This window comes from Salarias fasciatus, chromosome 11 (genome assembly GCF_902148845.1).
Source record: "Salarias fasciatus chromosome 11, fSalaFa1.1, whole genome shotgun sequence".
Lineage (NCBI taxonomy): Eukaryota > Metazoa > Chordata > Actinopteri > Blenniiformes > Blenniidae > Salarias > Salarias fasciatus.
Genome location: NC_043755.1, coordinates 19996552 through 20021410, shown reverse-complemented (window position 1 = coordinate 20021410; position 24859 = coordinate 19996552). Strand labels below are relative to the sequence as shown.

General features: G+C 43.7%; 1 protein-coding gene across 1 annotated transcript in view; it reads right to left on the bottom strand.

Annotated features, from left to right (window-relative positions):
• The window catches only part of LOC115396391 (plectin-like), a 131661-nt gene extending 110598 nt beyond the window's left edge, over positions 1-21063 (bottom strand). Inside the window, exons 1-2 of the mRNA XM_030102265.1 lie at positions 20901-21063; positions 17136-17334 (exon numbers count right to left, since the gene is read on the bottom strand). Of these exons, the coding sequence (XP_029958125.1) occupies positions 17136-17328 (193 nt within the window). The 5' untranslated portion in view covers positions 17329-17334; positions 20901-21063. The remainder of the gene's footprint in view (positions 1-17135; positions 17335-20900) is intronic.
• Between the last annotated feature and the right edge of the window lie 3796 nt (positions 21064-24859).

Here is a 24859-nt window from a genome sequence, read left to right as displayed (position 1 = left end):
CTGTGTGTGTAAAAGAGAGAGCAGGCTGGCAGTGTCTGCAGTGCTTCGCTGCCATTTATCATTGTGTAACTGTTTAGCGGGAGAAACAGGGGAGGGGTTTAAAGAGGCGCCCTGTGCAGAATGACCTTGCACACAGAAAACTGTGGGTCGAAAAAAGACTGGAAGTGGTAAAGGCCTGGTTAAAAATTCACAGGATTTAATAGATAAATTAGGAGGTGTGGATGTGACCGTGTGTCTCTCCCGTGTTTGCACTGTGACGGACTGGTGACCGTCCTTCGGCCTACGCCAGGCCTGGATTGGCTCAGGTACTCAGGTACTCAGTGATCCCTCTGACAGAGAAGACGGCTGGATGCTTCAGCTCAACGCTTTCTTTGAACCAGAGATTTAACAAAACGATGACATGTCAGTTTCTCACAACATCTTTACAAGACGCTTCAACCAAAAACTTTCAAGTCAGCAAAAACATACTTTATTGTTGACACAAGTTACCTTCTGACTATTACTGCTGTTTTTGTTAGTGCATGAGTTACATCACATGAAGTGGAGGGTCATAAAAATATCCTCTTGGTAGTTACAGTTCAGCAAGAACATATAAAAACCACCGATTATGGCAATGAGGAGGTCAATCTCTACATGGAATCAGCAGCAGGAAGCCACACATCCACACCTGGGAAATAAGCGCCGGATCCAGAGGCGGTCAGTGATAACAGTCAAACGATGTGTTTGAATTCATCACATCGAAAATACCATGAAACAGCTTCAGCAGCTGAAGTTTTACATGATATCAGTCGTGGGTGAAACCAGCGTAGTCCCTTCAAGTAAGAAATGTAGAGCAAACGACGTCTTCGCGATACGATGCAGGTCTGGCAGCACATAAATCTGTTAGCTGGGAATAGTTCGGCCTCGTCTGTTTTTTTGTTTTTTCAGGTCAGCGTGTGGGGAATCTGAACAAGGACAGGTATTCAGGCCGGCGTGTGTGTATTTTACGAGGATAATGATGAGTATCTGAGCATTACAGGGACACTCGCACTGCTGCTGCCTACCTGGAAAATGTTTACAAACCAAATACTTTCCATTATCGAGCGTCGCAGGCGACATCTGCACATGTACGCTCATGCCTGTTTAACCACAAAACACAAAGTCCACACACTCCTAAACACTCTCTAAGGCACACATGCAGTTAGAGGATGGTTCCTTTATTTGCATTTTAAATATTGGTATTAAGTATCAAGTGTATTCCAAGCCATATTGTAATCACAGTATCATGTGAAACAAAACATGGATAACTAAAAGGTCCATAACTATTTTTTTTTAGGTTTAGGTGAAGTGGATTGCTGAAGGAAACTTTGATGGATGAGGAATTGTGTTTAGACAGAGCGAAACTATATTTGTGATATTCTCTAATAAGTCAATGGCGTCATCCTCCATGGTGCCAAGTTTCCTAAAACAGACGGTGAGAAGACGTCACCCGTGTCGCATGGCGGTACAGGACGATTGATCGTCGATCGGCAAATGAAGTTCGGCGCCGACAGATTGATTCCACAGGTAAGAATATGTTGATATTTTCCCCATTTATGACCAAATTCAATCACGTCGTCCACCTCCACCTACGAAATCGACGCGGCGGCTGGAATGCGGCGGCGAACTCAAGCCGCCCTCTCATTGGCTGCGCCATCAGCGTGCCTTAATAAGGAGAGTCGGGATCTCAGCAGAGCCCAGACCCTGTCCAGGATGTAACACAGAGGAACGTCTGGAACATAAACACCTGCCACGGGACCGGCTCCTGCTTCTCATTACCTCCCAGCACAGAAAGAGCACCGTGAACCCATCCAAAACACACACACACACACACACACACACGAAACATGTGAATATGCTCCAATGTTACTGGTGAAACCCTTTTAAAAACCCTGTTTCACCCGACCGCGTGCGCTGCACTTCCTACAAGCACCGCAGAAGTATCTGGCAGGCCATCTTGTTTGCCGATTGTAATTAACCCGAATCGATGCGGAGACGGTCTGCAGACGCAGAGAACGGCGGGCCGAGCTGCATCCGAGACGGGGGAAGACTGCAGGAGCCGACTCACTGACGGTGGGAAAACATACATGCTGATATGCAGAAAACCCAGTGATGGTGATTCAGCACAAGTAGAGCTTCGACATGCTCACAACAAAAGAGAGCGAGAGAGGGAGAGAGACAGAGAGAGAGAGTGGAGGGGGGGGAACGGAAAATGAAAACTAGGGCAATATTTATAGAGAAGCTCTCCCTCTTCCTGATGATCTGTTGGTACGGATAAAACATTCACACGGATTAAAAACAAAAACAAAAAATAAACAAGAGAGCATCGGACAGGAGCGAGATCAAAACGGGACGACTGAACAGAAAACAGCTGGAGGAGGCTGCTGCTGCTGCCGACACCCTCTCATGTAAAGACAGGCAGATGTGCCGACGCCATACGTGACTGCTGTGCAGATTTCTGTCTTCACCTCGCCAGAGCAAACTCGACTCCATCCTTTACAATCTCCATCTTTCCCTCATCAACTCCGAGGACTTCCAAAAAAAGTAAAGTATGCGAGATAATCCAGCGCAGGAACGCCGTGCGGCACACTTGGGGAGATAAAGGGATAAAATGTGATGAAGACGTTGGAAGAGAAGCACGTTGTTCCACGAGCATTAATGAGTTTCACTGCTGCTCAGCAGCACCTGTCAACATCCTCTGTTGTGGCTGGATACAGGATAACAATCAGCTGAGCGCCGGGACTCAGGCTAAACCCCTCTGTTAGTCTCGGGGAGGTCAGAGGTGAGCCGAGCCGGCCCCGCTCCTACGCTCACATATCAAAGTGAGGCGCTCCTGTAAATCCGCCGGACTCCGCTGTGGGAGAGTGACAGCCGACATGTGCCACAATCAATAAAACACTCAAGGGATGCAACGTGCGCAACTGCTCCCCAAACACACACACACACACACACACACTCAAACACACTCAAACACAGCAGTCGGCACTGTCAAAAGCAAAGCAAGGTGGCTGTGCAAACAGTCACGTGTTTGCACCTGTCCAGAGTCAACAACAGCAGAAAGAGACGAATGAATCAGTCCCTCCCTCCGCAAACACACACACACACACGCACACACACACACAGCTCTCCATCACATGTCTTCACGTGGTACCTGGTCAGAGGAGCGGTTCTCTCACCTTTATACTTCTCTCGGACGTTTTCATAAGCCTGGACGAAGTCCTGCTCCTCGGCGTTGGGAGGCAGGTAGGCGGGCTCGTACATGGCCATGCCGGCGTTCTCACCCTCCTCTCCCCCGTCGGGTCAGCTCCGTCTCCTCTCTGTGTGTGGGTGTGTGTGTGTGTATGTGTGTGTGTGAGGCAGCCTCTGCTGTCCTCCGCTCTCTCAGCTGTGTGTGAACCCTCCACGGCTCCCAACTTCATTCCACAGCCCAGCGCCACTCCCCCCCCCCCGCCTCCCCACCCACCCTCACCCCTCTGCTCTCCCATACCCTCCCATAGTCTGGCTCCCAGCGCTAACATAAATGTCAGGCCCCTCCTCTTAAAGACACACGGACCGGAGCGCCGGAGCATCGCCTCACTGTGTACTGCCAGCCGAGCGCAGCGGCGAGGAGAGCGGAGCAGAGCGGCGGATCAAAGACGACACGTCAGCTGATTCACAGCGCAACGCACGGCAGAGAGGATGCACAGCGCAGACACACTGAGACGAACTCAAGAAGAAAATCTACTGTCAACATTTAAATACATCTATCACTTAAAATATGGAGAAATGAAACTTATTCATAACGCATGGGAACTCTGACACTGATCTCTACTGGAGATGTGAAAAAGCACAGACAGATCAGAAGGGTTTTCACATCTGTAGGGACCGATAATAATCAAACTAAAAGTTACACCAACGGGCAATGTTTATGTGCCTGTAACTTTGTGGAGGTCAACAACACACCCTTTTTATGATTTCCATCACTTCCTGACTCAATACGTGACACAAATTTCCATGAATTTGACACAAACCATTTTGTTACTGCACTGCTGTACAGAATTAATGAAGCTCCTCTCTATGAGGAATATACATTAACGCTGGACAATCTGTCAAAAGCGTCTTGTCATCCCAATATCAATATGTGCATGAAGTACCCATCACAAAAGGCTCTGCCAAATTACATTTGCTGGATGGACAACACGTCTGTTTCTCACGGCTGCTGTGTTACCTTGTCACACAAACTGCCTTGTGAATGTTTACTCTCAAAATGCAACATCTCATTGAATGTGGATCGTAGTTTCCTTAATTTCCTTCATCGTTTCATACCTGCGATCACAGGTCAGAAGCATCCAGGCACAGGTAGAACATGCACCTCCAGAGTGAAAGCTCTAATATTCACTCATATGTATTAGATTTAGTACAACCAGCATCAATTACTTTGCAGAGTTCTGCCGCAGTGGTTTCCAAACTTGAATAAGCAATTCTCCCCACGCCAGGTTGATGCTGAGACTCTGCAAAGTCATTGCTAATTCATGGACGATCAGGTAAACAGAGAGTAAATATTCCATCAATCCTCATTATTAAGAAATGCCCAGTCTTTGTTTATAGGAAAACCCTTCCTTCCTTCACACCGCCCTGACGGTGCTGCAGGAACACACACACACCAGCTGGTGTTTCTGCCCGTCTCTCAGAGAGTTGATGCTTGCGGTGCGGTGAATACATTCAAAGCCGTTCGCAGGGCAGACGCGTCCTTGACATCCAAAAGGAGCAAGAGCAGCCGGGGCGGCCGCTGAATATTCAACAGCTGCCCCCGACCCGGCGGCCGGTGACAACCCAGACACAAAGAAATTATCGTCTAGAGAAAAAGAAAGAAATAAAAGGGACTCGGCCACACATCTAAAGACTTCAATGGACATTTTAATAAGTTTAGCTGCTCCACTGTTGTGTCAGTACATAATACATTTACAAGGTGCTTTGATTAATACTTCTGCAGAATGTAAATTCATTATAGTAACAGTCGGGCTGGTTTCGGTGTTTATTACGTCCAATAATGAAGATGTATTGAGAGCACAGATTGGGTTTAGACAATTAAACTATGAGGACAAGCCTCATAAAAAATGATGAGAAAAAAGAAGTGGTTTCGCTGCTCCAGTGTTTCCACTCTGCACAGGAGTGTGTTGCAGCCCTGCAGCAGGGATCTGATGTGGGAAAAGGAAAATCCCTGCTGCTGAGCTCCACTCGCAGACGTTTCTTTGGCCGTGGCTGATCTGACATCGGCCAGGACGCTTTCCTGAGAGGAAACATGATAACTCCACTCCAAGCTCAGTGTTGTTCTGGCTGCTGCAGGAGTGTGTGTGTGTGTGTGTGTGTGTGTGTGTGTGTCCGTATCTTCATGCTCTCTCCAACAGGAAACTTCAGTAGCACAGACCTGACTGACATTTACTCATGTGTGTTCTTTGTTTTGTTAAGAGAGAAGTGTGCAAGAAACTTTCCTCCAACCATGTTTTTTTCCCCCCATTTTCATTTTATTCTAGTTTATTTAAGCAGTAAAAACAGGAGTTTTAGATCGAATACTGATACATTTGCACAATGTTGACTTGGAGCAACAGATCACTGAGGCGAATGAGAGCGAAAGTGCAGGAAACACAGGGACATAAGTGCTGTAGGCCAGCTGACTGCAGGGGCTTAATATAGCTTTAACTTCCAGAATCTAATGTTCAGTACCAACAAATCAATAATTTGCAATTCCAATTATTAAAGGTGCAAAAGATCATGAGATTTCAGTGACAACTTAGCAGAATGGTAAAATAGTAAATGGATTCAACCGCCCCAAAGCACTTTACATGATCGATCACATTCACACACACACACACACACCACTGCAGGCCTTTGCCATGTAAAGCAATCAATGCATCCATTGGGAGCAGCTTGGGGTTCAGTGCCTTTGCTCAAGAACACTTTCTTGTATTATTTCTCTTTCTTATAAAGACTTGATTGCCTTCTGTCCATCAGGACAGTGATCCACAATCTTTTTCTTGAGGGACCCAAATGTTGTACACTGAGCCACCGCCCACCACACCCTGTACAATTACAAAACAGACCCAAAAAACTGAAGCTTTATAACACAAGAGATGTGAAAAACAGCTTCTTTGAAATATTCTCCGACAGTGAGTTCCTTCTCTCTTGGGTTGACGCGCCGACTCGAGGTGTTTGATGAACTCATGCAGGCAGTTTCTCACCACAAAAAACAAATTCAGCTCTAAATTTGTTCATAAAGCTAGTTTCTAATTTTTATGACTCTCCCTTTTTTTTTCTCTATAGTCTGATTCTCCATTTTTCCTCCCACTGCTAAACCTTTGAATCTAAAGGCATAAAATTCATCAGGTCCCCTGGTTTGTTGCTGATCACTGACTTTGGGGACCAGTGTTGAGGCAAAAAGGGAGAACTCTTCAGAGAATGATCAGCTAAAAAAAAAATCCTTTTTGAATCATCAAATTTGAAGAGAAAGCATAAAGAACGTGTTTAATTAAGAAATGAACATTCAGCCAGTTGGTGATTCACTGATATGTCGCCTTCACCTTTATTAACCATGACTTTCAATTCCGTTAAAACTCCAGCCACACAGCTGCTGTATCCATCCTTCCTTACAGCTGTGCTTCAAAATTAAATAATTCAAAGTTGGAGAGTGAGACAAGGGAAGTCCTGCGACCCGTGACGCCGCCGGTCTCCACCCTGAACAACTGATTCCAAAAACACACAACAGTAAAAATGAGTGTGTGACGGAACAGATCCGCCTGCCAAGCCAAGCAGATGGACCGATCTGCGGTCAGCACCGCCTCCCCAAAAAGGAAGAATCGGACGGCTAAATGTTTACGTATCCAGACAAATGGGGAGAGGCGCAACAAGAGGCTGACATCAGCTGGACTCCAGCAGAAACAACTGCACTGAGCTATAAACAGAAGACAGAGAAACAGCTGCTTTCAACAGATAATGTGGGGTGTCCCTGAAATGAAAATCATTAAAAAACACTGAAGAGGCTAAAAAAAGGTTAAAATTTATGGATAGTAAATGTTATTTTTAGAGGGCGGTAACTCCTCGTAGTGTTTAGCAGGAAAGCATTAGCACATCACTCTATTCACGGTTACTGTCACTGAATCCCACAGCCTCGTAATGTACACACATCAGGGTGACATTTAAGCGTCTGACTGGAAACTTGTCGAGTCACGATGGCGGTCTGTCCACTCCCCAACAGCCGGACGACCCGATCGGGCCTCCTGGTATCTGTTTGTTTAGTTTAGCTGCAACGAAGACGAGCGTCAGATCTCATTTAATGACACTCAACAGGTGCATTTCGGGGATTGGAGAGACTTCTTCAGTCTTAGCATTGCTGCCATCCTGACATGAAACTGGATTTTGCCCAGGAGTGGTCAAGAGAAGAGCCGCTGGACTGAAGGGAGTCGTCCTTTAGTCCGTACCTCCGTCACTGACAAGGAAAACCTCCTATAGTTTAATAATTTAAGCATCAAGGTGATTGTAAGAAACGTCCAGCATGAAGCTTTTACATCTCTGGATTGATGAACATGACTCTCAGGCAACATTGACACAGCATTTTAAAGTGAAAATGGAAAAGTGTTGTTCTGTTTAGGTGGTTTACATGACAGCGCTCAGAGAAAATGGCTCTAAGGTGAACCTAAAAAAAAGGCTCCAACAGGGGAAAAAAAAAAAAAAAAAAAAAAAAAAAAATCACTCCTCAGTGTGCTCACATCGCCACATTTCCAGGTACTTTTTCTTCTGTCACGTCCCATCACATCATGGTTCCCCTCAGAAAGTCCCTCAACGGGCTCACCTGAGGTCATGTCCCATAATCGTGTCTCACACTTGACACTCGTGCTGCGAGTATTTAAAAAGTGACCCACAGGAGCTCGGGTTACCTTATCTTCCACACGCAGAAGATTCCGTTACAGTTCTTCAAGCATCCAATGAGGTCACTTCCTGGTTGCGTCCCACTGGGCACGCCCACTGTAACGCGGCCCGGCGGTCAGCTCAGGACACGCTGGAGAGATTCTATCTCCGGTGTGGCATGAGAACGGTTTGGGGTTCCCCAGGATTAGCTCCAGGAAGTAATGGATGACCGAGACTTCCAGCTCTGCGTATTGAATCGTCACGTCGATTAAACATGATAAATGAAGGGAAAAGTCAAACTGCTACAAAGTCCTTCTGAGAATTCGATTAGCATCTGTTAGAGTCGAGCAGGAAGTCAATTACTGATAAAGTGGTTACTGTTGGAAAACAAACAAAAACAATAATGACTAACTCATCCGTATGAGGTTTTTTTTGTCCTGATAGCAGAAGACAGCTGACTCAGACCCGACCAGGGCCTGCTAGATTTCACATTCACTCCATCAGTAGGTGCTTTTTCCTTTCCATGTGAGCTCATTTATTACACTCATGGCTATAAATTGCATGTGTGTGTGATGAATAGCTCTGGAAATGTCCTGGTTGTGCATGAAAGTTCTCAAAACCCTCCCTTCCTGAAGGAACCCAGACGTCTCCAGACTATCATTCCTGATTTGAATGAGCGGCTCATCAACATGCTATGCAAAAGCCTGATAACGGCCTATAACCAGCGACGCTGATAAAACCAGTCTAATGCAGCATGACTGCACTAAATGTGATATAAGTGGCGTTCCATGCAGAGTGAGGAGTGTGAAGGAGGAGAAAGACAAACTGAAAACTGTCAGAAATCACCATCAGGTTTGATAGATTTCAGTTTCTCAAGAGAAGACCGACTCCAGTATGGTGCAATCAGGCTGCAACGGTGCAGTAATAAGACTATAAATGTGAGTGCAAGTCATTCATAGAAACACGCCTGGCTCCCTCTTCTGGAAATCCACAACAGAAACAAACCGTCCAGCACAGTTCGGTCATTCTGCCGACAGTCCGGTCCCTCCTCACACACACCGTCACGCCTCATTCACAGAAACGGGAAGCGACAGCGAGGGCCGGCATTCCTTCCCCGAGACGGCGTGTCATGATAAATGGCTCAATAGGTTAAAGCTGTGAAGAGAGAGGAGCGCAGGAATAAAGCTGTTCTCTGTGAAGCGTCTTCAATGAGCCGAGGAGCTTTTGTCCAGAGAAAGAAGGCACCGCTCTGTAACATCAGGGACACAACTGACACGCTGTGGTCAACGCCACCCGAGACGGCTGGGGGAAATGAGACACTTTTTTCCAGAAGCAAGCAATTACTCTCCAAGGAGCCGGTTTGATAGAAGGCGCCACCTGCTGGGAGGGTTTATTACTGCACCCTGAAGGAGAGCTGTGGCTCACTTATCAATACAGATTAAACAACAAATACAAACTTCAGTCTCATACTGGATCAGACCATAGTGATATTGTTGTAATATTAGCATTATTTCATTTACAGATGAGCAAATGCTGACATTTATGGAATTATTTTATAGTTGTTACATAGGATTTGACTACAACACATTGTTCAAATCTAACATATCTTTATAAAACTTAAATTTAAATCCATAGTTGCAGGGATTAACACTACTTAAGGCTGCATGATATTAGATTAACATGTGATGAAGCTTTTCAGCATCATTTATGGACATGATCAGGGATAAACAAGCACTTCAGGGGATGTTAAAGGTGCTGTAGGCAGGATTTTGCTAGTCAATGCTAATTTTTCGGTGTTTTCTTTGGATTAAATGTTAGAGTATCCACTGATAATCCTTTAGGAGTGTAGCATAATTGCACTACCGTGAAGGCGCAGCGTTTCCATCCGTCTCTGTTCTGAGCTGAAAAGGAATCTCGACAGCTCCAGGTATCTTTGACCAATCAGAAGAGCCCCTGAGGCTCTAACCGTGATTGGTCGAGGGGCGTTCGTCACATGTTCTTGTGGGAGGGGCTTAACTTGCGTGAGGGCGTGATGTCAGAGAAAACAGGACAGGATTGACTGTGCTGGGTTTCAAATCGCCATCTTAGATGGGTCAAATCGCCATCTTGCTTAGATAACCCTAAGCAAGATGGCGGAGATGCGGAATCCTGCCTACAGCACCTTTAAGCTTTGAGCCAAATTTACACAAAATATTATATCATTAAGCGAAAAGATTTTTTGTCATTTGTATGTTTTTTGTAGATTAATCATGATGATCCACACTCTTTAAGATTGCCCTTTTGTATTAAACATGAACAACACATGGAAACAAGTTATTATGGTTCAGACTACTCCTCTATATTGCACATACTGAAATGATGATACACTTGCAGCCTTAACAAAACTCTCATACATTGAGGCTCTCAACTTTCATGAGAGAAAAGAATTCCTAAATTTTACCAAATCTGACAAATAAGTGAGATTAACATCAACAACACTACTTTCTGTGAGAAAGTACAGTTGATCTAAGTAGATTTTAATAAACTGTTCTTGTCTTTGTTCATCAGTGTTGCAGTGTCCAATAAAGTGGCTGCACTGACGCATTGCTTCAACCAGACAGAGCAGTCAAAGCAGCATCAGTGTTTATGCAGTATGTCTCAGTCACCAGCATGCAGTTAAGTGCATGATGCTTTCATTAGATCAGTTGTGCATGTAAAATTCATGAACAGGTATCACATTCACAACTCTCTGGAATATGATCAGAAACAGAAGGAAGCTTTCATAAACGAATCGGTTCAACAGTACAAAACTGAAACACAATGGGATGAAATGTCAACGCATTCAGCTCTGATGCTTTCATTAAATCTTTTAATGGCGCGGTTATGAAAGCTGGCTGAGGGCAGCGCCTCCATCCGTCTCCGAGGAGAAACCGTCTGCTGCTGTTATTGTCAGGGTGATGATTTACGCTTCCAGAGGGTCAACCATCACCCTGCTGCCGTCACGACGATAAGATGAGCAGCACACCGAGGATGAGTCACATCAGTTTTTCGTCTGTCTGTTGTGTCGAAGCACTCAGAGGAGTCTGTTCATTAACACTCATTTCCACTGTCAGACTCCGGAGTGGTGTGTTTGAGAGCAACAGTCTGAGCGCAGCATCCTCTCAGTGGCCGATCATAGCTGCTAATGAATAATTAACTATTTTCCTGCAGGGAAATTTGCAGTTTAAGTACTGTTCAGGCTCTAAAAGCCAATGTTGGAACTGACACTATGTGTGTCACAGTGCAGGGTGGGATTAATGTCAGACAGAATCTGCCTGTTTGTGTAAACATTGGTTTGTATGATGGTTTCGTTCACAGGTTCACACAAATTTCAACTGATGAGAAGTCAAAACAGTGGGAATATAAAGAGTAAGAATGTCTTTTTCAGGTGCCAGAGGGAGTTAGCGGCTGGGCATCCTCCTGATTTTATTAAGCATCAACCAGTGGTAACAGTTGAACTTTAATAAAGTTAGTCAGCTGTGTGTAATACGCAACTGATGACATTAGAAGTCAAAACTAAACAATTCCTGACCAAGATAATGAAGTCCACCATAATTACATTATATCCTGTATATCATGTGGATGATATGAGTGTCATTCAAACAAAACCTCATTTATACCGTGAGGTGACAAAAGGAGGTTATTTCCTTCAATTCTGTGTTTTTGCTTTCCTTTGTTCTCTAGTCGTGGAATTTTAGGTTTCATCTGCTTTGCATAGCGGCTCAGGAACATTTGCCAAAATAAAGTAAAAACCTCAACAGGGAAGCTTCTCCACAAACTGAATGGAATCTACAGTAAACAACCTGAAAAATGAGACGGTGAAAAGCACAGACTGCAGCAATACAGCAGTGCGGGTGTATCGTGTTTGTCTCAATGGATGCAAATGTAACATTTATTATTATCTATATTGCTTTATCCAACTTCGCCATGGAGTACAGGAAGTGATCTTAGACAGATAATAGAAAAAGAAGAAAAAAAAACATTAAATAAACCTGAAATATGCATGAGTTTTGTTGACAGTGGGAGAAAACATGTTAACGTACATCTGGAGAACATGCTGAAGGACACCAGACCCGAACACAAAGTGCTATAAAATACTGAGTGTAGCTGTCTGACGATTTCTCTCATCGTGGCTAAGAATTAGTGGTTTAATGTTGGAAACAAAGAATGTTATAGAATAGGACACAATATGTTTAGGATTACAACACAGAATATATGTCAAACAGATGCTAAAATATTGATATGGCAGAATGAAGTTAAAGAAGTAATATTAAAATATTAATATAAATGAGGCTAAGCTGACCGTCATCCGACAACAGCCGGAATCAAAGATCATGACCGTCATCTCACGACAAGGACAGGCCACCAGCAGCTACAAGCTGCAGACACCAGCAGCACCGCTCCAAAATAAGAGTTTGTAGATCGCAAAGAAGGTAAAATACAATCCCACCTGCACTTGAATCACGGCTGGATTTTGTTTTGTGTTCACTGAGTGTGTTTATGTGAGATTACTTGTTGCATGCAAAAGAATATTATAGCATTCCAAGCCAGTGGAAATGTTGGTGATATTGTCCTAAAATCAATTTATAACAGGTTGAAGGGTCGGTGTTACTTTGAGTCACTTCATGAAGTGTCGAGTTTCTCACAGATGCACAAAAAGATTCTGTACATTCTCCAGGCCTGCATGAGTCACAACCTTTGACCACTTTCTGCTCCCGACACTGAACCCAGGGCCGCTCTGTGCACAGTAAATCTACTTAATGGTCAGCCTGGCAGCTGACTGACGAAAAATGGTTGTACTTGAAGCACTCACTTAAAAAATAACCCTTAAAATTCCTTAAAACAAACAAGAAAACCCAGTTTTAAAACAGGGCAGTTTTAAACTATCATCATTTACGAGAGAGTTTTCTTGTTCACTTTCTAAACATCCTGATGCTGCTGGGATGTAATGAGATCCGCTGGTATTTAACAGAAACTCCACTTAACACAACGCCAGGCTGTAAATAGTCCTCCATCTCATTTTTCCAGGCTTATTCCCACAAGTGATTTGAAAAGTGTCTAAGCTGCTCTAATGTGCGATTATCAAGACGAAGTCATTTAAAAAGCTCATTTGCAGATCCGTAAAGTTGAGCATACTCCAGAGACAGCTGATGCCACCCAAAAAAAGACCCCGTCCAGGCGGGCAGAGCTTCTCCAGGGCTCCCCGAAGCTTCTCCAACCCCTCATGGGCTTTTTCTTACCAGGCGATGCTCAGAAAAATATTAGATGATTTTTAACAAGAGGGTTGAATTAATGGAATATTAGTACCTGTAATGTTTATCCAGCTTTTGAAACCCAGTTAGTTCCACTGGAACTGAAGCTGAAACCCAGCTCAGTTTGTGAACCTCTGCCTCGGGTTTTAGAAATAATTCTATTATGATGAAAAAAACAAACAAAAAAAAACTTCTGCTCTTGAGTGTTGTGATGAAAAAACTGTTTCAGGAACAGTTCAAGCAATAAAAAAATCTCAAACCACAAAATACATGCAGCAGGTGGGCTGGTTACGGAGCTTCATTGATATTTATTACTCTGAGAGCCTCAAACCAGCACCTGCCAACAAACATCACTGGCCGAGTGCCAGAAGTCTGATATCCAACCAAAGACACGACGAGATGTGAGGCAGACAGTGTGTTAAATGGAGGCAAGGTGAGTTTCATGGTCACTGAGTACTTGAGATGACTTTAGATCTTAAAATTCAGCCATCACTCAAGCCATGTCAGCTGTTTCATTTTTTTTTCTCCTCCGTTTATTATCATTACAATGTTAACAAGGTCAGTATTATTGCAAAATGCTAATTTTGGGCTTTAGCAGTCGATCGCTTGCTAATTAATAAGGACAGCTGGGAGCATGTTAATTAAAATGAGAAGATAAATGAAAGCAAACAGGACCTCCCACACTACATTTCATCATATCCAAAGCATTTCAGGGTAGCATGCTGTTTCAGTCATATTAAGGTGTGCAAAGATCAATTTGAACCCTTACACATTAATAGAAAATGCTCAAATGAATTTCTTTGAACAAAGTCAGTTAAGTGAAATGTATCCAACTTGAAAATCTTGAAACATAGTTTGTTTAATCCCACTGACAAGAAAGACAGTTCAACAGATTTTCAATATTTTTCCATACATTAAAGTAAGTGTTCATCTATCCCAGCAATAGAGGTAAAAATGTACGTCTTCATTTTCAGCCCAGAAAAAAACCCTCCCAATGTGTTATATTAACATTTAATATAAGACAATGGCGTCCTCCAGAGTGTCATGACGGTCTATATTTCTTGGTAGCTATATAGTTGACAGTCAGCTGTGATGGCCATTAAATATCGTCCTCCTTTCAGAAAAATGTCCATTCACTCCCATTATCAGTAGTGTATTGTCCTCTGCCTCCACCCGTGGCCTGTAGAAATGGGTCCCGAGTTCGGTACTTAATAGATACCAACCGAATTCCGCCGATACGACCAAGTATCAATTCATGTAAAATCAAACAGTTCCATGTTTCGGTACCTGAAGGAGTGGAAGAGAAGACGATTTTCCAAACTGGACATGAACATAGCGTCACACGAGGGTAATGACGTCACGGCTCCACTTTTAAAAACGCAATGCAGATTACGCTCGCTGTGGGACACTTCTAATCCGAGGAATCTCCTGGTACAGCAGAAGATTTTTCTCAAGGCTGAGGAGTGCAGCATTTTAAACGGCTTCAGAGCTACGGCTACAACTCCTGCATTCGGCACTGTTAGCATGTTAGCATAGCATCACTTAGCGACTCGTCTGCTGCAAGCAACAAATTAACACTTAATACCACAAACACTCACAAAAGTACAGAAAACTAGTATCGCTGAGAGCCGGTACAGAGTCCCAAGTACCGGGAATCGGTACCGTATCGGTGCCCATCCCTCATGGGCTAACATTTCCATGTAAACAGGCGTAGCTATCAAAACATGACATGTAAACGGGTCCTAAGTTACATTTTGCTGATTGGTGAAGTTTCATTAAGTCACACCAAAATGCCAAATAAAGTTACATTTTGCAGGAATTTATGTGTATGTGTAAGGAACCCTTCTGTTGATCCAAATCAGATAAAAGCAAACAGGTTTTGATTAACAAGAACTGTCGTAGTCGTCCAGCTCCGGCTCATTTAAATACAGCCGGTGATCCAGTCAGCAGAGCCAGCTACAAAAGCCCGGCCTCAGCCCCGGGTGCTGACACAGCCTGGCCTGGCCTTCTGGCGGACAGAGGAAAAGCAGCGCAGGATGTGGACCTATTGTAGGTGCTCAAGTTATCCAAACTTCCTCCGAGCCAGAAGTCCGGCCTTCCAAAACAAACCGGACTTATTGTGCTAGAAGAGGCACGAACATCAGAACATCACGTCTGCTGCAGCAAACTGAAAAATACAGGTTTCATGGCTGTTTGTGATCCTGCAGTCAGATGAAGAAGAGGTTGTTTTGCCTTTCTACCCCGACTCCTGTGTGAGTAATGGGAGCAGAACCGCCACAAGCACTTCATTAAATATTAATGAAATGCAATTCTTTGCTCCATACACGTTTACACTGACACTAATATATGGAAAGCAACGTCAGCTAATGTCAGCATGCTGAATGGGACTCTTCGATCACTAATACAAGTATGGGTGAAGAGCATCACTACTGAAAGATTTATGATCAATATTACATTTCATATCTAAATGTTAATACAAGTTCTGAAGCTGTAAATCATATATTGAATGGAATGATTAAGACTAGACAAGGTTTTATAATTCTGCAGTTTCATATGTTCTCTTCCTTAACTGGAAGCAGTTTTACCACATTTGTCCTTGGGCAATCGAGACGTTACAGCGATGCCACTGCAATCCCATCGTGTCCATAAATAATCCGTTTCCAGCATCACTGCAGACGATTTGGACAAATACCTGAGCTATTGTTCCACGCTGCTTGGAAAAATTCTAGTCCTCTACCGCGTCACTTGTGTTAATGTGTAACGTGGTACAGCCTGTCCAGCCAAGGAAAGTCATTACCATTCTGCAGGGGAAACGCGTCCATATGTACGGTAAGAGCAGAAAAAAAAAGCTTTGCTGGGTTTCCTGTTAATTCATACACAAGGTTAATGGTTCCTCAATGGCATGACACTTGGCTGCAGCTTAAAAGCATGAAAGGACTGCAAGATGAGCATCACATCCTGGAAGTAGGAATTTAATGGCATGCATGTTCAGAAAGCTATAGATGTCAGGTCAACCCCAAGACCAGCATGCATGGACCTTTGCTGATTCTATGGCTTAGATGAGTGAAGCGTTTTATCTTTCTAAGATAATTTCAACTTAAGTGCGTGTCTTCATAACACTGACCAAAACACATTTGTAGCGGGCGTGGCGGATCTGTCAGGGAAAGGATGCCAACGATGGAGCTGTCAGAACAGATATTGAGAGAGTAGAGCATATGAGACAGAGGGTATTGGAATTGTCAATTCCTGATGGGAATATGCCGAAAGAAGAAGCAGCAGATAAACCGTCCAGGAGTTTTTCAAGATAATGAGAAGTATACACCTGGAATCAAATCTGTAACAACAGGAACGCTAAATATCATGATGGAGTCCAGGATTGCCAGCCGTAGAGACACAATTTGGAGACGACCCGACTTTCACCTGAAGATAAAAGCATGACTTAAAGGGCTCACGTCTCAGACGACCCTGAATGATTTCCATTGTGGCTGTAGTCATTAAAATCAGGGTTTCGAACCATTTAAAGCAGAATTCAGTGAAGAGAAAAATCCAAATGACTCATGTTTGCCAGTGCAGTTCACTGCATTTTCCAATGTGAACAAAAGTGTTGAAACTCTTTCATCACTCTTACAGACGAGAAAATAAAGAAATCAACACAGAAGATTGAGTAAATAATTAAAATATGAAACGTGGGATAAAATAAAAGCACTCTTTCACTTCTTGAGAAGAAAATCTAATTCAAGTAAATCCCAACAAAAGCAGCATAGAGAGTTAGGAGCGACTAGCACTGGCATGTTCACTCTCTGGTGAGTTCTGGATTGGTTGGCCGGCCGCGACGCTTCACCAGCCAACACCGTGACTCATCCACTTGTCACTGCGCCTCTTGCATCACAAACTCAAGATTTCACTTTCAAGCACATGCACGTAACGTGCACGACGTTTCTCACTGCCGCTGTTAGACGGTCCTACCTGCGATGCGGATCACGGCCCTCTCGGCTGGATCCAGGACCTCGGCGGAGGCCGACTTGGAGCGCTTCACCCTCTGGATTTTGGACAGGTTCCAGGGCAGGGTGTCTCCGGGGACGCTGGGGACGCCGCTCCTCTCGTCATGACCTTCCTCCGGCGGGATCTGATCTCTCCGTCTGTCTTTACGGGACGCCATCGCCTACCTGACAGAACAGATTCAAGGACTCGGTGTGAGACTGATCACATGAAAGTGTGCGCACACACCCACAACGTGAGGAGGCAATTCAGGTAGCAGCACCACCCCCGACTTCACACCTGTCAATCACATCTGCATTCATATTATAAATGAAAACAAAAAATTATGTGGGAATATCAGACTATGTTGCAATGAGAGTGACACACTTTCCAGCCTGAACCTCCCGGCCAACAACCTGACTAATTATTAAACGCCAAACAGTCGAGTCCGATTAGAACAGGGGTGTAAAAGAGAGACGCCGGAATCGTAGCCAGCAAGCCAGCTGTTTTCTGACCTCAATCATCTGATATTTAACTGCCACTAAAGTATACGACCAGACAAACGGACTCGGAAGGTCGTAAAATGCAAAACGCGGGGCCGGACCGCGTGTGCACTTTGCCGGATATTATCAGCGAAGGTGAAGGCGCCTCCAGGGAGAGGCTCCGTGCCGGTGATAACAGATTATATGGAACCTTCATCCGCCTATACAGGAAGAAGAGCAGGAACAACTTTACAAAGTTACATAAATTGAATAAAATCAACTCTACTGCCATCATTATGGGCTTTAATTAACCTGCCTGAGAAGCAATAAAACCAGGATGTATGATGGGAAATACTTCACAGAATGAAACCAAACAGCATCAGTGCACTGTCAGAAAGAATGCACCATTCCAAGAGTTATGTTGGGTATTTACATGAGTTGTGTAACCTTTGCTTCGAGGTTAAAAATTCACCACTAAAGTGGACTTTGAGGTAAAAGTAGTGGCCGAGATGAACCAAAAAAAACATGCGTCAAAACAAATGACAACACGTTCATTTATTTTTGTCACAGCTGAGAGAAAATAAACCAGTAAACAGTCCTATTTCATGTTTTTTTCCAGTTTATTTCAGGACTAATGAGGAGACGGGCGACTACTAAACAGCTCAAATGATCACGGTGTGTCAAAGTTAGGAGGGAATACCTGGATTAAAATATCCCAGAGTGATATACACACTTTGGCATGGGTTCCCAAATACAGCACTAAAACCTTTGGCTGTGTTTCATGAGGCGACGCCTCCTTTCACTTCCCATAACCTCTCGACACTGCTCACTTGTAGGTGTGAATTCTTCATGAGAATCTGATCGCAGCAGGTCGGACTGTGAATACTACGGACTTATGTGGGCAGAAGAAGTGTTTCTGAGGCAGATACTGTGGCAATGACACACCCTGTGAAGGAGTCTGGCTCTGATACCGCAGGTGATAGCCTCACTGCGACTCAGGCCTCATCTGTGATCAGCATGAATGCCGAGATACTGCGAAGTTATCAAACGGAGCATGTACATTTTTCTCGACCCGGCCAACATTTAGACATTTAGACGTCATTACATAAGAGGGAGCAGTAACCAGGTTAACTGGCATAAATGAGCTGTAGATGATATGATCAGGACTGTGAGAGTTCATTAATTTGTTCCCATGACACCACAACAAACACCGAGCGGAGCGGGCAACGGTTTGACATTTATTCCAAGAAAAAGCGGCTGAATACTAAACAGCAGCAAAGGGCAGGAAGTGGTTTTGGAAAAATAGCAAAAGGTGAGTGCAACCTTCAAAAGCCAAACAATAATTAAACTCTGAAAACTTTGATAACGAGCAAACAGTGCTGTGCTTCAGCCAGCGACGGCAAGAGTCACACAGTCGTAGGAACATGGTGTCCAACACAAGGCAGGTGGGCCAAAACCGGTCAACAAGAGGCTCAAATCCAGGCCGCTAAACCACCAAGCAAACTAAACATTAAGAGCACATGAAACACAGGTTTTTGAACACTTCACTGTATTTTACACCAGAAGCTATTATTAAACTTGAATTTATGTTGAGATTATTGGAATTTCTGGCAGGAATTGTTTGGTTTTACCAAAATATAGATGCTTTCATCTTGTGTGTTCTGTGGCACAACAAATAAAAACTTGCATGGTTTGAATTTAAGAGTTAATACGACACTATTTTACCAAAGCTGAAATTTGACTGTATATGGAACCTGAACGAAAATTAGTTTGACATTTTTGATGTTGTGGTATTAAAATGCTCCACTGCCTTTTCTGAGATAAATCTAAATCTGAAGTGTCATTCTTTATTCTTACAAAAATTATGGAGAAGCATAAGAGAAGCTGACCATCGCTCTCTAGAAACACTAAAATGCTTTGGTTTTGTATATAGCTTTTGTTTTTGTTTTTCAAATATACATTCTGTGTTAAGGTTTCTCCTCTCTTTTGAAAAGTTTTGGTGAATTGATTATTGGTGGTCATTTTTGTGACAAAACAGGACAGCTGGATTTCTTAATCACTTTGTTTTGATGTAGTTTTATTGTTTTTGTAAAGCACTGTGAATTGCCTTGCGTCTGATCAGCGCTTTACTAATACATTTGACTTGCCTGAAGGAAATTCCTGCACAAATGCAATTATGTGGTTACGAGTTTATATTGAAGGATTGCAGAGCCGGTCGTCATGTCTAAACTGCCGCGCTGCAATGCACCAATGACGTTTGGAGCGCTGGGGACTATTAACGTTATTAATAGTTAAGTTTGTGTTCTTGTGACCTGTTGAGTGATCCTAGTTAGTTTAGTTAAATGTAATGCTGTCAGGATCATTAGTGAGAAGTGTGGTGCGTTTGATGTCCTTCTGCCGCTTCCCGTACTGGATGTTCCAAAATAAAAGTGCATACTTTTAGCAGTTTGTTGTTGAACTGAAAGATTCCTCCACTACTATAGTTCTTCCACATTGTTAATATGCACCTAACCTTCAGTCACAGAGGCCTGGGGACATGTAAAAGCACAAAATAATGATAAATACAACATTGACAAGGAGGCTTAGGTGCTTTTAAGAGCAATAAACATAAGATAATTGCATTAAGATTATGATTTTTAAAGCTATTTTAAATTAATGTCAGTCATGGTCAATTAGCACTCATTTATTTAAATTGAATGAAATCATCAATTAGGAGTCAAATAGGCTCACAAATGCACACAGATTCCAAAGGAATGAGTCCATTGTGATAGTGTGCTTATTGAAGTAAGAGTGTAAAAAGAGGGCCAATTTGTCCTGCTGTAGCACTGCATTAAATATTGGTTTAATAGCAGTCATTAACATTAATCTATTAGGAGATAGTGGCTCTAAAACCTTGCTCCAAGTTGGTCTGGTACTGCAGGCCGCTAAGATCCAGCCCCTAATCCTTGTTGTTATTGACAAGCCCAGTGTTGACTCCGTCATTAGAAACATGGTTAATAATTAAAACGGGCTGCTCTCTTTCAGGGAAAAGTAATTCGGGGTCATGCAGGTGTTCTCCGGGGACCCTGAGGTGTCCAGAACCCTGAAGGTCCTGCCTCTGCCGGCCTGGCGCACCTGCAACACACAACACTGCAGCGATGGCTCACCGCTCCGACTCCAACACCACATGCCACAACTGTCACCACAAACCCAGCCTACCAGTTTTTCTAGAAGTGTTCAGAGCCAGGAGCTTTGAAATTAACGTGCAGTTCTGCTTTGTTTGTTTTTTTACCTTGCTGCTGCGCTGGACCGGTGCGTAAAAGCCGTCAAACAGCCATGGACGCCGGAGCTTCACGCCGCGTCCTGCAGGAAATCTCCGACAAAAACAAATAAAGTGTGCTTGATCCCGCGCGTGTGACAGCGCATTGCATGCGTGTGCCGGTAGCGCTTGAAATAGCCACTCCTTTTTACGGGAGGAGGCTGTCGAGGAGAGACGACCTGCCGCGAAGGATCCGCAGTCATCTGCGGCGTTTCTGCCCTCCCGCTCGGTCTCCGGCGGCCGGCAGCGTCCCGATCCCCCGCATGGCGACACCTCCGCATCCAGAGGTCGGTGGTCAGCCGCGCATCCGTGCCGATCGAGAGGGAAAAATCAAAATGTGCGGAATAAGCAGCTGATTGTCTTCAATCGCAGCAGCCGCGTTTCCCTCGACGCGCGCCGCGGAGCCGCAGGAAACCATCCGAGGCAATCAACGACGCCTCAGCACCGGCCGGCGCTCCGGCGCTGCGGAGAAAAGCTGCATGACTCACTGATCGATCTGCCCGCTTGTCCCGGTCTGAGCATGCCTCTGTCTGCAGGATTTCGCACAAAAAAGTGTGAGCACGCTTAGTTTAATATGAAGGAGGTATTTCACCTCATCCCATTTCGCCTCATTACAGTAGAGAAGTGTCCATCTTGGTCCCCGGGGACCCTGTCCTGCATGTTTTTTTTTTTTTTAATCATAATTAGTCCCAAATCTTTTTATTTATTTATTTTCAACTAAATAAAAACGCCAAGCACACAAGAAACACTGAATACCACTGTGTATACTGGATTATAACAGCTCTGGATGGCCAATTTGATCAACAGAATGAATGACATGAACTGGAATCCATCCAAGGTGTGGATGGTGTAAAGTCATCAAGACAGGGAGCGTTTTAAAGAATGAAGTGTGTTTGTGTTGTGGTTGGTTTGAGTGAAGATATGATTAACTTTAAATATATTATTCATTCACTGGTGGTAAGCTACGCAGGTACAGCCACAGCTACCCACTGACTGAAGCCAGGCTGCCAATCCATGCCATGGGTTGCTCCAATCATGCTGCATTCAGGGATGGGATCAGACATTAGTAAGGTGGTACGACCTTCAAGGAGACTTATTTTATTCATCTCATTCAGACATTTGTATGGTTTATATCATAAAATGTCTGCTATTACAGTCATTTCCACAGAGATGCTTTTGCAACTTTAAAATGTCTCAGTAAAAATCAACTCTGGAAGTATATTTTCTAAAGTCCCTACAGATAAAGTCTTCCGTTTGAGGGTCTCTCTAAAACTATAATTTGTGTAATATGTTTCCCCCCCACCCCCCACCCCCCTCTGTTTGATACTTTCCAAAAGATTTGTCACAATTGAAGGGAGAAAGTGGTGGGAGGAGGACCAGGCCCTGCCGTGAGCTCGGTTCATTTTATTGTCCATATAACAGAAACAAAACTCTAAATCCAAGAATGTCCAACAACAAAAAATTCAAAATCCACATAACTGAGGGAGGAGTCCACAACAGGCCGAAGATCCACAATCTGAAAAAGCAGAACAGAGGGCAGGGATGCAGAGGCAGGGATTTACCAGACAGACATGACCTGACTGAATATAGGCACACAGCACAGGAACACACACTGAAGACATGACTTAAAGACAAGGTGGTCCCAACACCAGAACACTTGACAAAACCAGATTTCATTATACATGAATGACAACCCCTCAGTGATGTTTATTTATGCTGGCTGCCAAATGTTATTTTAAAAGGTAAGCTAAGAAAAAACTTTATGGGTATCTTGCACGATTGTTTTTTTTTTTTTTTCTGTCTTGATTTATTATTACAATCATGGAATATAGCCTTACAAAGAAAACCGTGGCAGATTAGACATGTCAGTAAATAGAGGCACCCACAACACAGCCTATTGGGGAATACCTCAAATGCATTAAAGTTCTGCAATATTCTGTTTCATTCACATCAAATAAAATATCATTATTCCTTTGAAATGCAGTGAAATCCAGACATTTTCATGACACTGAAATATGGTTGTAATTGTGTGCTGCAGTGGTCCCATTGAGACTTGGTCTGTACAGAGGAAGCATGATATTTCATCAGTAAATCAACCAAAGCAACTCATGTGCAGAGTCAACTGGTGAGCTGAAACTTTGCTCGACGTGGAGAGTCATTTGGGACATTTCAAGCTACCTTTACTAAGAGAAACCCAAAAAGTCCACATGATCAAGTACAAGAGATGGTGGACAGAAAAAAAAAAAAATCCTTTTAGCAGGAAGAAACCTGCAGACCCAGACTGAGCTGTGGAAACACGATTCTGTTCTGGACAGAGACCTCCAGCAGCCTCACTAGAAAATGGTCCAGGATGGCCTTAACCAGCCCGAACTGTAAGCTTTAGTAAATAGAAAAGTCCAATTTGGTGGAGTCACACTAACTTCTGACATAAAACATCCACGTCTACAGCTTTGTTGTCAAAAATGAGGCAAAATTTTAAAAAATCTTGATGTGTTCACCTTTTAGAGGTCGAAATCCAGGCACCACAACCTAAACATAGAATAAACAGCTCAAGCATTCATCTGTGTTTTTGTCAATACTGTGTTTGAGCTTCAAATCCCTGCTGAAGCTAATATACTGTACTGTGTACCCTGCTTTGTTGAAGGATCTCTGCACTCAGTAAACCATCCTTTCACCCTTTCACCTCTGCTCGTCAAGGAGAACTCAATTATCCCGTCAGTGACAAATGCCCCAGCCATCCCGCACTGCCTGATGTGCACACAGCTCAATGTGGTGCATGTATCTACCAGAGGCAAGGTGAACTTGAAAAGGTGTAAATGCCTGAGGTTGAATGGAAGACAAAGTCTCTAGACTCTATTCGTTTTTCAAAAAAATTACAGATATGGTCTTTTTTTTATATATAACTCTTATGACTGTTTTTTTTTTTTTACCTCTAGAAGGCAGAAATATAGAAAATGATAAAACTGCATGGCATTCTTTACTGGAGCTCTTTAAAAAAATGCCATACTTCAGTATAAAAGAGAGAGAGAAAAAAATGAGATGATCTTTTTCAAAAGCCAACCTTGATTTGTTCACAGCTCGGTGAAAACCAGCTGCCACATCTCTCATCTCGAGTACTGAAGACTACAAAGCACCTCAGTTGGTTTCCATTACAATGTCAAGAGGGAAGCCTCGTTCAGCCTGATCATGCTGGCATGGCGCCAGCAAAAAGGTACTTACAAATGAATTTCATTTATAAGCTAGAGTAGCAAGTGTTTGACTTTTTTTGGCATAAATTTTCAACACTATCCAACTGCCTTTATGGAACTGAGGGTTCCACATGCAAGAAGAAACACAGCCTGCAGCCTCTCTGCTCACCATCACGATCCGTCTCCTCTTTGTTAAAGGTCTCCTGGATACTCTTTCAGGCTCGTCTCTCGCACCGTGCCCAGTCTGGAGTCTGATCTTGGCTCCTGGATCTGCTGGTCCCGCCAAAACAACACAGACCCAAATGGCTCTATTCAGCTCTTCTCTCTACTCGCTGGTTGTTGTGCCGGCGCATTAATCAGAGATTTGCCTGGCACAAGGTTTCGTAACATCATGATCAGCCCCTATGCATTTTCTGCAGATTTATGTCTTTTCAATATGTTGGATGTTTTTTCTTCCCATGTTGCAAACATCCTGACAGCTGATCAGATGGCAGAGGCCAAATGGCAGAGGCCCAGAATAGCTCAGTGGTCAGGTGTCTTTCAGCTTTCTGGGCTGAATCGTCATATAGTAACTCCGTGCTGAGGGAGGCATGGCGGGACAGGTGCCAGGCTGGGTCTAAACCACCAACCCTCTCCAACGTCATGTTGACCCTCATCTGAATGCTCAGAAACCATCGGAGGACCGAGAGACGGGCCTTCATTACATCCAAATAGGTGCAGAGAAAAAGTGTTTTTATGCTCAGA